The sequence below is a fragment of the Prionailurus viverrinus genome, chromosome B2 (assembly GCF_022837055.1).
Source record: "Prionailurus viverrinus isolate Anna chromosome B2, UM_Priviv_1.0, whole genome shotgun sequence".
In the NCBI taxonomy this organism is placed as follows: Eukaryota; Metazoa; Chordata; class Mammalia; order Carnivora; family Felidae; genus Prionailurus; species Prionailurus viverrinus.
Window position 1 is genome coordinate 42,389,822 of NC_062565.1, and position 15,961 is coordinate 42,405,782.

The window sequence follows — 15,961 nt, forward strand, 5'->3', positions numbered from 1 at the left end:
AAGAGTTGCATGCTCCACTGGCTGAGCCAGCCAGGTGCTCCCAGATTGAAATGGTTTTTGTTTACAGTTTTGAAGGCAGTGCTCCAGTGTGTTCTGGCTTCTATTATAGCTATTGAGATCTCTGCCATTTAGCCGTTTTTTCCTTTCTCTAGAAGCTAATATGATCTCTTTTTCACATGCATAGTTCTTGGTGTGGGTCTGTTTTCAATCACTCGCTAGGAACTTCGTGATCTTTTCATTCTGGAGATTCCTGGCCTTCAGTTCTAGGATGTTATTTTGAAAATTTTGTTTCCTCCCTTTCATTGGTCTATTTCTCTTATGAAATAAAATAAGAATTTTCTTATTTATTCCTCTCTGGTTTTCTGTTTTAATTGACCTTTTGACTTCTTGCTAGGAGATTTTCTGTGAATTTTATCATTTTTCGGTTTTTAAATTTCTACAATCACATTTTTAATTTCTAAGAGCTCTTTAAAAAAATGTATTCAGTTTTTAAATGTTTCATTTAGTGAATATTTTGTCTTATTTCTCTGAAGCTATTAATGATGGTTTTGTTTTATTTTTATGTTTTCTTTTCCCTGTATAGTATTTAAGTTTCTTTTGTTCTCTGTTTTTCATATTGGATGTTTCCTCAAATATCTTTTGATCTTTGGCTCTCTGCCTGTATCTAGGGGTTAAGGGCAGGGCAGTTAAAAGTAGACTAGAAGCTCTTTAGGTGTGGGTAAGGCTCCTTCAACTCCAGGCTTCCCTGTAGGCTGAACTGTCTGCTGGGTTTCTTTGGCAAATTCTTGATGTCAGTATTCTACATCTTTTGGGTTAGTCAGATTCTTGAGAAAAGTAGCTTCCAATTTTCTGCCCAAAGGTATAAAGCTGGCCAGACTTTTAGGAGCCTAGTTGGGGAAAGTGTTTTGTATTTGGACTAGCAAAAAGAACACACACAGGACTTTGGTAGTGTGAAATTCAAGGTTCTTTCCATGAATTAAGAACAGAGTAATGGATAATGGAATAAGCCTTATTCTGGTTATCTTCATTTATTTTTTAAATTTTTATTTATTTTTTTTTAGAGAGAGTGTGTGCACAAGTGGGCGGGGGAGAGTGGCAGAGGGAGAGAAAGAGGGAGAATCTTAAACAGGCTCCATGCTCAGCACAGAGCCTAATGTGGGGCTCAATCCCATGACCCTAGGATCATGACCTGAGCTGAAGTCAAGGGACACTCAACCAACTGAGCCATCCACGTGCCCCTGGTTATCTTCATTTTGCCCCAAAACTTACTGGCTTAAAACATGTCATTGATGATAATGGTCTCTCTTGGTCAGGAATTCGGACCGGGCACAGGAAGAATGGCTTGTCTCTGCTCCATGATGTCAAGGGCCTCAGCTAGGAAGACTCAGCACTGGGGGGTGTCTTGACACATAGGGACTTGAATCATCTTCTTTCCATGACTGGTGGTTGATGCTGGTTGTGGGTTGGGTCCTCACCTGAGAATGGGGAATGCATCTGCATGTGGCCTCTCCAAAGCTTGCGCTTTCTTTCAGCCTGTGGCCTCAGGACAGTTAAACTTCTCTCATGGTGTCTCAAGGCTCCATTAGGGGTGTTGTAAAGAGTGTGGTAGGAAGCTGTATGTTTGCTCACCCTGCCTTGGAAGTCAAGCTGTGTCACTTTTCCTGCATTCTGTTAGTTACAGGTAATTCACAAGGCCACCTGGATTCAAAAGGAGGGGACATAGACCTCCACTTCATGATGGGAGGAGTATCAAGGTTGGATTCTAAGAAGAGCACATAAGATGAGAGATATGGCTGTCATTATCTTGGAAGATGTAGTCTTTCACAGGCCCGGAGTTGGGGATTAGGAGATTGTGGGTGCAGTGATAGTAGTAAGTGCTGCAGGGTTGTGGCAGAGGGACTAAAGACTTCAGAACATTGGCAGGCCTGCCTAAAGAGGACAAGACTTCTGAAAGGAATTTGCCTTCATGAGTTTTCTCAGGAAGTGGATTGGACTGGCCAGTTAGAGGTATCTTAACTTCCCAGTAGAGGAAACTGAGAGTCAGAAGGGCTAATGAACACTGGAGAGAGTTCGTGATAAAGCCAGACTAAAATCTGGGTATTCTGACATTTAGCCTAAGTTCATGTTGGGAAATTTCCATTTTTAGTTCTTTATGATTGTAAAGAGATTTGGCACAGGTAATAGAAGCTTTTGAGTCATGATACTTTCATTTTAAAACATTTTTTGATATTTAAAATTTTATTCCAAAACTTCTGATCTGCTGTGTTAGGTTGACAGAGGAATGGAAGTATTGAATTCTGTCATGGCGAGTTCATTTTATCTGTTGATGTTCATTAAGAAAATGTATAAGAATTCTGTCTCCTTTGAGGTTTATATAGTAGGACCAGAAGAGAGGATTCGGCTATTCTGGCTGAACTGTTAAAACACACTTCTTTACCTTTTTGTTTATCAGGAAGCTCAGAACCTCATGGCCCTGACCAATGTGGACACCCCATTGAAAGGTGGACTTAATACCCCTTTGCATGAGAGCGACTTCTCAGGTGTGACTCCACAGCGGCAGGTTGTACAGACTCCAAACACAGTTCTTTCTACCCCATTCAGGTATTGTAAAGGAATACATCTTTATTGTTTTAGAAAAACTTCAAGGATTTGGACAACATGTTTGTTTTAGTAATGTTGACAGAGAATGGAAATAAGTATTTAACATGACTTTTTGATTTCTTCTCACTCGTGGTAGTAAATAACATAATAATACCCAGGAATTGGTTATTACTGTATGGAACTGTCTTCTTTTTTCAGAGTTTCTGATGCTATCACCTTTTTTCTGAATACATTTTATGTGATTTATTGACTTAAAAAAATTTTTTTTTAATTAAAAAAAAAAAGAATCTGAAAGAGGCTCCAGGCTCTGAGCTGTCAGCACAAAGCCCAACATGCGGCTCGAATTCATGAACTGCAGGATTGTGACCTGAGCCGAAGTCAGACGCTTAACCAACTGAACCACCAGGCACCCCCATTTTATCTGCTTTAAAAGAACAAATCAGTCCATTGTTCGTTTGATCATTTGTTGAATTTTATAAAAATTGTAGTCCTTTATCTGTATGTGTTACTATTGCTTTTCTCCCAACATTTTTTTTTTTTTTTGAGAAAGAGAGAGAGAGAGAGATAGCAAGTGGGAGAGGGGCAGAGAGAGAGAGGGAGAGAGAATCTTAAGCAGGCTCCATGCCCTTTGTGGGGCTTGATCTCATGACTGTGAGATCATGACCTGAACTGAAAACAAGAGTCAGATGCTTAACTGATTAAGCCACCCAGATGCCCCATATCCCAACATTTTATTTTGAAAATTTCTAACATTGAGAGAGGTTAAAAGAATGGGAAAGCAAACATCCATATTTCACCATCTAGATTCTACAGTTGTTAACATTTTCACATATCCATCCATCTGTCAGTCCATCTAATTATTTAGTGCTTTTCAAAATAAGTTGCAGGTTTCAGTCCGTTTCACTTCTAACACTTTCTTGTGCTTATCATTAACTAGAGTCCAGAGTTCAGTCTTTGTTTATGATTTTTTTTTAAGTTACTATTTTTTAAGAGGAATTTTTTAGATAGAAACCTTGTAGAAGCAGGTCATATTAAAATGAAATTTGAGCTTTTAAGTTTGGAAATCTTTTAGGTTCGTTTTTAATTTTCAGTGTTAGGATATATCCTCGTACTGGTTATTTAGAATGGGAGTGTTTCAAACTGTTACAACTGTGCCTGACAGCAGGATCAAGAAGCATTGGCAGCCAAATCCTAATATACAACTTAACACTTTTGCAGGGCTTGTAAGAGAGCCTAATCCTTCTTTCCCTGTGTATGTCTTGTCTCTCAACTAGATTGTAAGCTCCTTGGGGGCAGGGACCCTGTCTTTTGATAACACCTCATCTCACCTTTGGGAACATCTGCCTGGCAGATCACTTGTCTGGAACAGAGCTAAGGTATAGGAAGTAAGCACCCAACCAACCAAGCAACCAACCAAAAACAGGCTTTGAACAACTAAGATATCAGTTGCAAAGTCTGTGGATTTTATTTATTGCTAAGAGAGTCTCGGCCCTCACTCAGAACTGTTCATATGTAGACATGGTATTCAGTTTCCAAACAGAACGTAAAGGAGGAACCACTGAAGTGAATGCATACCTATGATAGTGGTGTTCTAGCCAGCAGCTACTGGTGGTGAGGGGCAAATGATAAGATGAAGACACTATTGTGAACTTATAAACAATTTCCTAGGGGTCTTTGAGCATTATGGCTGCCCTCTGCCCATGGTATGTTCTTAGCCACCCCACAATGCATCAAGAAAAGGTTGAAATAATGTTTGGTGGGCCTAGTTTAGCAAGGCAAGAAAATGTCAAATGTAATAACTTTACTTGAAGTCATTAAAATAAAAATACTGTGTGTAAATACTAAGTTAGTTGAACTAAACTTGTACTCCAACATAGAGATCTCACTTAAAACCAGGTAGGAAGACAGATATTCTGCAATCTTAGTTTCTTTCATGCTTTCTTTGTAAAATAATTTATGTGAAAAATATTTGGAAGCACGATCCAGATAAAATTGGCACTTTTATTAATTGGAATTTCTGTCTTTCTAGGACTCCTTCTCATGGATCTGAAGGGTTGACTCCCCGCAGTGGGACAACTCCCAAACCAGTTATTAACTCCACCCCGGGTAGAACTCCTCTTCGAGACAAGTTAAACATTAATCCCGAGGATGGAATGGCAGACTACAGTGATCCCTCTTATGTGAAGCAGATGGTACATGTCAAATCCCTTTAATATTCTTTTTTTTTTTTAAACTGTTCTATCTCATGGACGTTGTATTAAAATATTTTCCCTTGTTGGTGCATATTACATATACTTTAAGATAACTGTACACCTATGGATTCCAGAAAAGGAAAATGATTTATAGAACTTGAGAAGGAGAACCTTTTGGTCTCCTAAGCCTACTTACTCTTTTTTTTTTTTTTTTTTTTAATTTAAAACATTAAAAAAAAAATATTTATTTATTTTTGACAGAGAGAGAGGGAGCATGTGAGTAAGGGAGGGGCAGAGAGAGAGGGAGATACTGAATCCAAAGTAGGCTCCAGGCTCTGAGCTGTCAGCACAGAGCCTGACGTGGGGCTCGAACCTATGAACCATAAGATCATGACCTGAGCTGAAGTCGGATGCTCAACTGACTGGGCCACTCAGGTGCCCCTAAGCTGACTAATTTTTAATGTGTTTGTGAATACTGATTATGCTGATAGTAGTTCTCCTTGTATGTCATATGATTTTATTTTTTATCATTTACTAATTAATAGTTTACTTTCTTGAATGGCACTCTTTTTTCTTTAACTTCTGTAAAACAGATTGTGAGTTTGGAATGCCTCATAAATTAGATTTTGAGCCTTGATTCTTGTTTGCTCTAGACTTTTAGAAGAACTATCTAGATCTCAAAGCCAAATTAAGTTGATGTTTATTGCTTATCTTAGTGAAGTTTTCTTTTGTATATTTTGCAAGCTGATACAGACAGATAATCATAAAAGCCACAGTTTTGTTTCTGCCCATGTTACTGCTTTTCTTATGTCACTCTTGGGTCTTATATGATGCCACAGAAAAGCATTGTGAGTTTTTTCTTTTTTTTTTTAATGAGTTCCAGTGATACCTGTTTTTAGTTTACAAATTAATTCTAACCTAGTGTATAGATTTGGTTAGTTTAGAATTTTTTATTAAAAAGAGTGTTTTTTTTTACTGTTTATTTTTGAGAGAGAGAGAGAGAGAGAGCGCACAGGCTGGGGAGGGTAGAGAGAGAGGGAGACACAGAATCCAAAGTAAGCTCCAGGCTCTGAGCTGTCTGCACAGAGCCTGACGCTGGCTTGAACTCACGAACCATGAGATCATGACCTGAGCTGAAGTTGGACGCTTAACTGACTGAGCCACCCAGGCATCCCGAGTTTAGAATTTTTTTAATGCCCAGCTTGATATCAAGTAATGTCAACTGTGAATGACTACATAATAGCTAAACAAATGAATTTAATGTGTGCAGAGCGCTGATTTGGAGACTTCAGAGGATCTAAAGTTGAGTAAAGATGTCCTTTGTCTTAAGGAAGTTTATACTCTGGAGAGATTGACAATGCTAAACCAAGTCCACAAATAATTGTAACGTAAGAACAAAATAAGCTTTCTGTGTAAAACCAACATGCTTGGGGGGGCCAAAGACGGAAATAATCACATTTGTTGGGTGGGTACTAGGAAAACCTTCGTTGAGGTATGCTCAGAAGGAGAGGTGGGGGCTATCTCAGAGGCCACAAAATGAGTAAGCATGGAGTGTATTTTGGACATAGCAGGTCATCTGGTTGGGCCTCACACCTACCATACGTGTAATGGAGCTATGGGGAATAAAAGGTAAGCCAAGGATGTACTGGGGAAAACTTTGGGTACCAGGCAGTTTCTTTTGGGAAGTGTGGACTGTATTCTTTGGTCATCATATGATCTAGTCATTTCTTCCTTTCTTATTCTTTTTTTAATTAATTAATTTGTTTTTAAGTAAATTTTACCCTCAGTGTGGGGTTTGAACTCAAAACCCCAAGATCGAGAATCACATGCTCTATTGACTGAGCCAACCAGGCACCCCATGATTTGGTAATTTCTGTTAAAAATAAACACACACAAAAACTCAGGCATCTTTTCAGATTAGATTTTATTAGTCCAAGAACAAATTGACTTCTGAAATTGTTCTTTCATTTGCTATTAAATTTCATGGTCAGAAATATATTCCTTAAATGGAAATTCTAAAGGATTTTTTTCTGCCCTGCAGAGATAATTCCCAAACCTTCTATTAGAATATCCGAGAGTAACTTTACGGATCACAAATCAGAGTTTTTGATCTTAATTTAGAGAAGAAACTGAGATAGAAATCAAACAAACTTGTCTCAGCTCTGAAATTAGGGATCATTTTTCTAGAATTAAAATTAGGCTAATTATTTTTTAGAAACTCTTAAGAATGGAGGTTGAATACTTAAGATGTATGAATTGAGAAGATCAATTTTTTTTCTACAGGAAAGAGAATCTCGTGAGCATCTCCGTTTAGGATTGTTGGGCCTCCCTGCCCCTAAGAATGACTTTGAGATTGTTCTGCCAGAAAATGCTGAGAAGGAGCTGGAAGACCGTGAAATAGATGATACTTACATTGAAGATGCTGCTGATGTGGATGCACGAAAGCAGGTGGGTAATTGTGCTAGAAAAGAAGTGTGAAGTCGCTGACTGTGTCAGTAGGCTGAAAGAATGAAGAATGGTCATTAAATGTGTTCATATTTAAAAGTTTTTTCAATATCTGAAAAAGGAAATTACCCTAAATTGCTTAACATAGTTAATAATACGTACTCATGTAATTAATAATATACAAGAATATCTTGATAGGCAGTCTTAAAATGTGTGTATGTATATGTGTATGTACATAATTTAAATACTTCCTGTCAAATTTATTATGCTTCTTTAAAATACACATAAATGTTCTTTTAGACATTGCTTTTCACTCTAGCCAAGAAAAGGTGTTATTGATCAGTCTTAAAAACAAGTGCATGTTGAGTGCACAGAGCCCAAATTAGGATTCAGTCTCGTGAACTGTGAGATCGTGACCTGAGCCAAAATCAGGAGTCGGATGCTTAATTGACTGAGCTACCCAGGCACGTCTAGGATAATTTTAGAAATGGAATTTCATGGGACTCGAGTGTGAATAGCATCAATGTAAACGTATTTCAGAGAGAAGTCAACATGAATGTGCTTTTTATTTTTATTTATTTATTTTTTAATTTTTTTTAATGTTTATTTATTTTTGAGACAGAGAGACAGAGCATGAACAGGGGAGGGTCAGAGAGAGAGGGAGACACAGAATCCGAAGCAGGCTCCAGGCTCTGAGCTGTCAGCACAGAGCCCGACGCGGGGCTTGAACTCACGGACCATGAGATTATGACCTGAGCTGAAGTCGGACGCTTAACCGACTGAGCCACCCAGGTGCCCCTGAATGTGCTTTTTAGTTGGTAGTACAGGATAATACTTTATTTTTTAAGTTAATTTATTTTGAGACAGAGAGAGAGAGATGGGGAGAGAGAACCTCAAAGCAAGCTCCGCACTGTGAGCACAGAGCCCAGTGCAGGGCTTGAACTCATGAACCATGAGATCATGACCTGAGGTGAAATCAAGAGTTGGATACTTAACACACTGAACCACCCACGTGCCCCCAGGATATTACTTTTTATGTTTAGTTTTCTTAGTTACTTTGCCTTACATTTACTCTCAGAAATGCCTTGAAATTCTAATATGTTAACTTACATTATTTGTGATTTAAGAATCAGGAAACGACACATTGGCTAGTTTTTTAAATTAAAAATCAGTAGCTTTTGGGGTGGAAGTGAGGGTTGTGTTGCAGGAGGAACAAATAAGAGTCCCCTCTAAGTTTAGGATTCCAATTGATTATTTAAATTTTTAAATTTTATTTTAATTCCAATTTAGTTAATATACAATGTGATATTAGTTTCAGGTGTACAGTATAGTGTTTCAACAATTCCTGGGGCGCCTGGGTGGCGCAGTCGGTTAAGCGTCCGACTTCAGCCAGGTCACTATCTCGTGGTCCGCGAGTTCGAGCCCCGCGTCGGGCTCTGGGCTGATGGCTCAGAGCCTGGAGCCTGTTTCCGATTCTGTGTCTCCCTCTCTCTCTGCCCCTCCCCCGTTCATGCCCTGTCTCTCTCTGTCCCAAAAATAAATAAACGTTGAAAAAAAAAAAAATTAAAAAAAACCCAAAAAACAATTCCATACCTCACCCAGTGCTCATCATGACTAGTACATTCTTTAATCCCCATCACCTATTTCACCCATCCCCCCCACCCACCTCCTCTGTGGTAACCATCAGTTCTCTATAGTTAGGAGTCTGTTTCTTGGTTTGTCTCTCTTTTTTTTTTCTTTTGCTGGTTTGTTTTGTTTCTTACATTCTACATATGAGTGAAATTTTATAGTATTTGTCTTTCTCTGACTATTTCACTTAGCATTGCACTCTCTAGCTCTGTCCATGTCGTTGCAAATGGCAAGATTTTATTCCTTTTCATGGTGGAGTAATATTCCATGTATATATATATATACATATATATGTGTGTGTGTGTGTGTGTGTGTATGTATTACATCTTCGTTATCTTTATAGGTATATACATATACGCACATATACACACCACAACTTCTTTATCCATTCATCAATCCATTGACATTTGGGCTGCTTCTGTAGTTTGGCTCTTATAAATCATGTTGCTCTAAACATAAAGGTGCATGTCCCTTTGAATTAGTGTTTTTGTATTTTTTGGGTAAATGCCCCATAGTGTGATTCTGGATTGTAGGGTAGTTCTATTTTTAACTTTTTGAGGAACCTCCATACTGTTTTTCTCAGTGACTGTACCAGTTTGCATGCCTACCACTGGTGCTCAAGGGTTCCTTTTTCTTCACATCCTCGCCAATACTTGTTCTTTCTTGTGTTTTTGATTTTAGCCATTCTGACAGGTATGAAGTGATATCTCATTGTAGTTTTGATTTGTATTTCCCTGATGATGAGAGATGTTGAGCATCTTTTCATGTGTCCATTAGCCATCTTGATGTCTTCTTGGAGAGTGTCTGTTCATGTCTTTTGCCCACTTTGTAACTGAGTATTTGTTTTCTCGTGTTGGGATGTGTAAGTTCTTTATATATTTTGGATACTAACCTTTTCTTGGATATGTTGTATACAAATATCTTTTCTCATTCAACAGGTTGTCTTTTGTTGATTATTTTCTTCATTGTGCTTTTTATTTTGATGTAATTCCCATAGTTTATTTTTGCTTTTATATCCCTTGCCTCTGGAGACATATCTAGAAAAATGTTGCTACAGCTGGTGTCAGGGACATTCCTGCCTATGCTCTCTTCTAGGATTTTTATTAGAATTCCAAATTAAACAAGAAAAGAATGATTATCTGATGGATGGAGCCACATAAACTTGGAGAATGCTCTAGTAGCTGTTGGCAGTTCTTAGTTTGTATTGTAATGAGAGAATGAATAGACTGATTTCTGTTGCCTTATATTACCTTTCTACAAACTTACACAGACTTCAACAGCTTTAACTCTTGAACATACATGTTCTTATACATGTTTCCAACTTTATTGAAATGTGGCAAATACCATATAGCTGTAATAATGGATATAAAAATAATTTTTTTAGGCTATCCGAGAGGCAGAGCGTGTAAAGGAAATGAAGCGAATGCACAAAGCTGTCCAGAAAGATTTGCCAAGACCATCAGAAGTAAGTATTAGAATTTCTGGCTTAGGAAGTTTTGAGTTTCTTCTTATGTGATTGATGCTTTTATATCATTCACAAAGTTTGTGAAACAAAATATTATATTCTTTCGGAATATAGTAAAGCACTTCCCAGATATAATGTAAAATGTTTTGCTGGTACAAATAAGACCTTAGAAGGAAAGCAAAATTCTTTTGAAAATGTAAAACTACTATTTAATTCATGCTAGAACAAGTAATAACATCAGCATTGGAGTGATAATGTTTGGTAATTGTACTTGTCTTAAAATTTTAGGTAAATGAAACTATTCTAAGACCCTTAAATGTAGAACCACCTCTAACAGATTTACAAAAAAGTGAAGAACTAATCAAAAAAGAAATGATCACAATGCTTCATTATGACCTTCTACATCACCCTTATGAACCATCTGGAAATAAAAAAGGAAAAACTGTAGGATTTGGTACTAATAATTCAGAGCACATTGCCTATCTGGAACATAACCCTTACGAAAAATTCTCCAAAGAAGAGCTGAAAAAGGTATCATTGATTATAAAGTATTCATTAAATACTGTGTATCATGGACAAACACTGTCTTTTCTCATTCTGTTATTTATAAACAAGTGAATTTCATGATTAGGAGATAAATGTTCATAGTAAGTGTTATGCAGAAGACCTACTTAATCACCCCCCCCCCCCCTTTTCATTCAGTGACAGACCTTTTCCAGGTAAACACTGGCTTAGGTGGCAAGGTGTTTTGTTTCATGGGTGTATGCCTCATGGACATTTGCTGCAAATTGCTATTTTCTGTGTTTAACTCTGCTACTTCTGAGTTGAATTGAATACCTTTAATACCTAAACCTCATTTATTTAGATTAATATGAAAAAGCAGGCATGCGTAAAAAACGTTTTTTTCACCTATTCAAAGAAAAGAAATACGGTTTACTGAATCTTTTTCCCTTAAATCATTTCCCACTATCTTTTTAGATAAGGAAATGCAGGAACATTTTCTTGTATAAAGTCTGTCCTGCCTCCTCCTCCGTATGCATTGATTTTTCTGTTCTGACAGAGCAAACAGCTGTGATTGCAAATAGAAATCTGTTCCATGGTATGAGAATACAGTTGGTGTCATGGTTGGAAGCAGAGTGGTCATTAGCTTTAGTCTTATTTCTTTAGTCCTTAGCCCTGAGGGGCAGTTATAGACTTGTTGATTGGAATGGGTTATTGAATACTTGGGGAGAGAATCCCTACAATATATATATATTTTTTTCTGTCTTCTCTCCTGCTCTTTACCTGTATTTTTTTCTTGCTTTCTATTATCCTTTTTGCAAAAGTAATACATGTTTATTGAAGGATTTTTAGAAATTAGAGAAAGGAAGGACAGTTTGCCCCTGATTTCTGAGTAACCTTGAATTACTCTTACTAAGTATGATAGGAAACTGACATCTGTTGAATGCTTACGCTTGTGGCAGGCACATTTTACCATTGGACTGGGGTTGAGAATTACACTCTGAACTCCATACTTGAACAGTCTCCTCTTTTTAAAGTGAAAATAGGGGAAGATGGGATTTGAGAAATTTACTGTGTGTATGGAAACCTGAAATAAGGATCACATTGTTACGTAACAGAAGGTTCTGTGGGGAATCGATTCTAATAAAACTTTTAAAAATAATAGTTGTAGGTAGTGCTTTAGAATTATTGGAAACCATTACAAAGTAGTTTGAATTTTTTTTTTTTTTTAAGTTTATTTTGAGAGAGAGGGTGAGTAGGGGAGGGGCAGAGAGGAGAGAAAGAGAGAGAGAATCCCAGGCAGCCTCTGCTGTCAGTGTGCAGCCCTATGCAGGGCTCAAACCCATGAACCATGAGTGAGATCGTGACCTGAGCTGAAATCAAGAGTTGGGTGCTTAACTGACTGAGCCACCCATGCAGCCCTAGTTTTTTTTTTTTTTTTTTTTTTTAGTTTAAATATTCTTTCATATTTTATTTTATGTATTTATATTCTTCTCTGTTCCAAATGAATTTGAAACAGCATTTACTTAGTGAGCACATTCTCTATGGGCAGTTTAAAGATAAATTAGTAGGGCGCCTGGGTGGCTCAGTTGGTTGAGCGTCCGACTTCACCTCAGGTCATGATTTTGCGTCTGTGAGTTCAAGCCCCGCGTCGGGCTCTGTGCTGACAGCTCAGAGCCTGGAGCCTGTTTCAGATTCTGTGTCTCCCTCTCTCTCTGCCCGTCCCTCTGTTCGTGTTCTGTCTCTCTATCAAAAATAAATAAACATAAAAAAAAAAATTTAAAGATAACTTAGTACTACTGTCTTCTAATAATCATAAGAGCTGAATTTGTAAATTTTTACTGTGTACAGTTTTGGAGTGAAACACCATTTCTGTTACTATGAAATGTTGGGTTTTCATTAAGTGTGTTAAAATTGGTTTGTTTTTGTTATTTTCTCAGAGATGTTGTTTAAAAGTATCCGTTCTTTATCTTCTATAGACATGATTTTCCGTTGTTTTAAGTTTTTGTATTTGATTTTATTATATATTTTGGTCTTTGATGTACTGGAATGATCGAAAGCTTTCTTTAAGGCACAAAACGATAGTTGTCAGTTTTGAGCCAGGATGCAAAGGGCTGGAAAAAGTTGATGTGGTATGCTTGTGGAGTCCTTGGGTCTCGAGTTGGGCCACACTCTGTGTGTATGTTTTATCATTTAATTCTGATAACAAACATGTCAGGTGGGTATTATCCTCATTTTACAGATGAGAAATGGGCTCAGGGATGTTAAGCAAGTTCAGACAGCTACTTAAATGGTAAAGGTATGATATGTACCCAGGCCTGTCCAACTTTATCTCTCCTCATTCTGTCATCTTAAACTCTCTTTAGTAAAGTAAAAGCTGGTGTGTGAGCCATTATTATTTGATCTGTGCCCCCATCTCATTCTTTGGCAATGTCAGGGGCATCTCTTCAGATGAGAAAAAAGGCATGTATCAGAAGCAATAAATGCCTGGTTCCCCTTCATAATTCTGTGAAGTCTGAAGTGTATGGAGGAATTGGTAGAGTGGAAGGAGCACACCCAAGCGAAGGTACCATTCAGCTTGGGGCATGATCCTGTCTTGCCTTTACTAGTGTGATGTGTTTTTGAAAAATTGCTTAATCTTTCTGAGCCTTAGTTTCATCATCTTTAATAAGAGAGTAATACCAGCTACTTTGTAACGTGTTAATGGTGTTTGGAGGTAATGTAGATAAAAGTTTTAAATTGAGTTCTCGGCATAGAGTAGATGTCCAAGAAATGGTAGCTACTGTTAATAATAGAGTGAAGGCAAAGATGTTTATTGGTGATATATGGAAGCTTGACTTTCAAATCAGTCTGCGTCAACTTACTGGCTTCTTAATTCATTTTGTTTAGATATTGTTCCCCCCTTCCAAAACGAAAACAAAAAAAAACAGTCAACCACAACACCTTGCCTTTACCCAAAGAAAGAGGAAAAATTAGTTTTTTAAAGTTCTCTCTTGATAGCAAGTAATTCTGGTACCCAAGCTTACTGAAATTATTACTGTACACAGGCCCAGGATGTTTTGGTACAGGAGATGGAAGTGGTGAAACAAGGTATGAGCCACGGAGAACTCTCAAGTGAAGCTTATAACCAGGTGTGGGAAGAATGCTACAGTCAAGTTTTGTATCTTCCTGGGCAGAGCCGCTACACACGGGCCAACTTAGCTAGCAAAAAGGACAGAATCGAGTCACTTGAAAAGAGGCTTGAGGTTGGTATCCTTTTAAAATTCTAATTTAAATGTGCCCTGATTGAGACAATGGACCAAGTAATAACCACTGGAGACAATTACAGAAAAATAGACCTGAGGTAGTTACTGGTTTTGCAATTCTTGCCTTTTTTTTTTTTTAAAGCCTATTTCTTTTGTTTAGTGATGTCTACACTCAGTATGGGGCTCAAACTCACGACCCCATGATCAACAGTTGCATGCTCTTCTGACTGAGCCAGCTGAGTGCCCCTTGCTTTTGCAGCTCTAGAGGGAAAACTGTACTAAAGTGTTTGGTCTTGTTTGGCTTTCATTAATTTTTCAGAATTGCTGGCCTTTATGATAAAGAATGGTGCCCTCCAGGTTGATCACAGGTCAAACAGGACCTTTTAAATGTGGGAGCAAGGAAGACAAGAAGTTAACACTGGTCACCCAGAACAATGTCCATCAATGCTAGAATAGCTTGTTTTCTGTAAAGAAGGATCTCAGTGGTACCAAGGAGCTTTTTTTTCTGGAGCCAAGAGAGCACATTCATGTAACTTTGGTTCCTTTCTGTTCATTCTCTGATTCCTTTGGGTTTGTTAGAGAGAGAGCACCGAGCTGGATTATCTTAGATAATGGCTTCTGTGATTTTTTTCACATCTGAGGAAATGTTGAAATGTACTAGATGGGAGTTTCATGGCACATGGTTTCTTAATATAGTCTGCAGGTTTTGAATTCCAGAATCTGTGCAGGGATTTGGCCAATGGCATGTAAATTGTGGTTCATGGACCACTGGGCTGTCTTGTGGATTTTTCAAGGTGATCTTCAGGGATGTTTCTGAGGCTAGGGTAGGGTGGGGAGAAAAGGGTGCTTCAGGCAGTCACATGCAGAAATGGCCTCAATTTTCTCCTTTGTGATTACTAATTTCTCTTTACAGAAAGCAAATTGGAAAATATTTTTATTTAGAGTTAAAAATAGTAGTACCACTTGGAGTGGTTGGTATCATGTGGGGCTAGGGAAATGAACAGGAAAAAGAGTTCTTGTAATATGAAATTATTCTAAGTCTTAATTTTACCTTTAAGACTACACATACAGGCATCTGGTGGTTAATGCCTTTGAGCCTCTTTTATCTCTTAGTGGGAAATTAGTTTCTCTTTGAAGTAATTCTCATCGTGGGTGAAATCTTTGCAGCCCAGTTGCTGCTTGTTACTCCATTGTACCGCTAACTTCCAGCAGGGTGTGCTGTTGTTCTGTGTTTTAATTTGGGCTTTAAAGTCAGGGAAAGTAGAACATCAGTGGGCACATTTTGAGTTACATTTTCTGTTGTGTTGGCTTCGTTTATTTATAAGTGGTAGTTAGCAGTGTAATCCTGATCTAAGGTCAGCATTGTAATTGATTAGAAAGCTATTTGGAAAGCTTTCTTGTAACCTTTATATATAAATACTTTGGTCTCTCACTTAGTTTGAAAATCTTCTCATTTGAGGTGGGTAAACGTTTTCTGCCCCACGTGGTAAGGACATTTTGTGCTCTTTAAAATATAAAAAGAGTTTTTCCCTAAATCTCATTTACTTTGCTGAGGCACTAACTTTCGTGACAGCAAATAAATGTGTCACGAAGTGAGTGGTGCCATAAAGTACAGTAATTTTTATTTTTATGTTGAATTGGTCTTGTGAGTTTTGAAGGGAAAAATACAGAAAGAACCACTGCCGTTCTTTTGGAGATTTATTTGGGTCGTTTATGAGCAACCATTAAAAACATGTGGCTCTCTTTGTTCAGTTCAGTACCAGGAACTGAAATCTTCCGTTGAACTATTTTTGTTGAAGGATTGGTGATTTTGGAAGAATATTCATAAAACAGTCTGAAGTAATTTTTCTTTTCTTGACTTCTGGATAACTTACTTTATTGTT

General features: G+C 37.7%; 1 protein-coding gene across 2 annotated transcripts in view; it reads left to right on the forward strand.

Annotated features, from left to right (window-relative positions):
* Positions 1-15,961, forward strand: part of CDC5L (cell division cycle 5 like) — a 47,744-nt gene that overhangs the window by 19,963 nt on the left and 11,820 nt on the right. For both annotated transcript variants that reach the window (XR_007152216.1, XM_047859070.1), the window contains exons 9-14: positions 2,453-2,601; positions 4,631-4,793; positions 7,077-7,241; positions 10,252-10,332; positions 10,621-10,863; positions 13,881-14,078. Coding sequence is in view for 1 of the 2 variants with exons in the window: in XM_047859070.1 (XP_047715026.1) it covers positions 2,453-2,601; positions 4,631-4,793; positions 7,077-7,241; positions 10,252-10,332; positions 10,621-10,863; positions 13,881-14,078 (999 nt within the window). In the remaining variant the exon portion in view is untranslated. The remainder of the gene's footprint in view (positions 1-2,452; positions 2,602-4,630; positions 4,794-7,076; positions 7,242-10,251; positions 10,333-10,620; positions 10,864-13,880; positions 14,079-15,961) is intronic.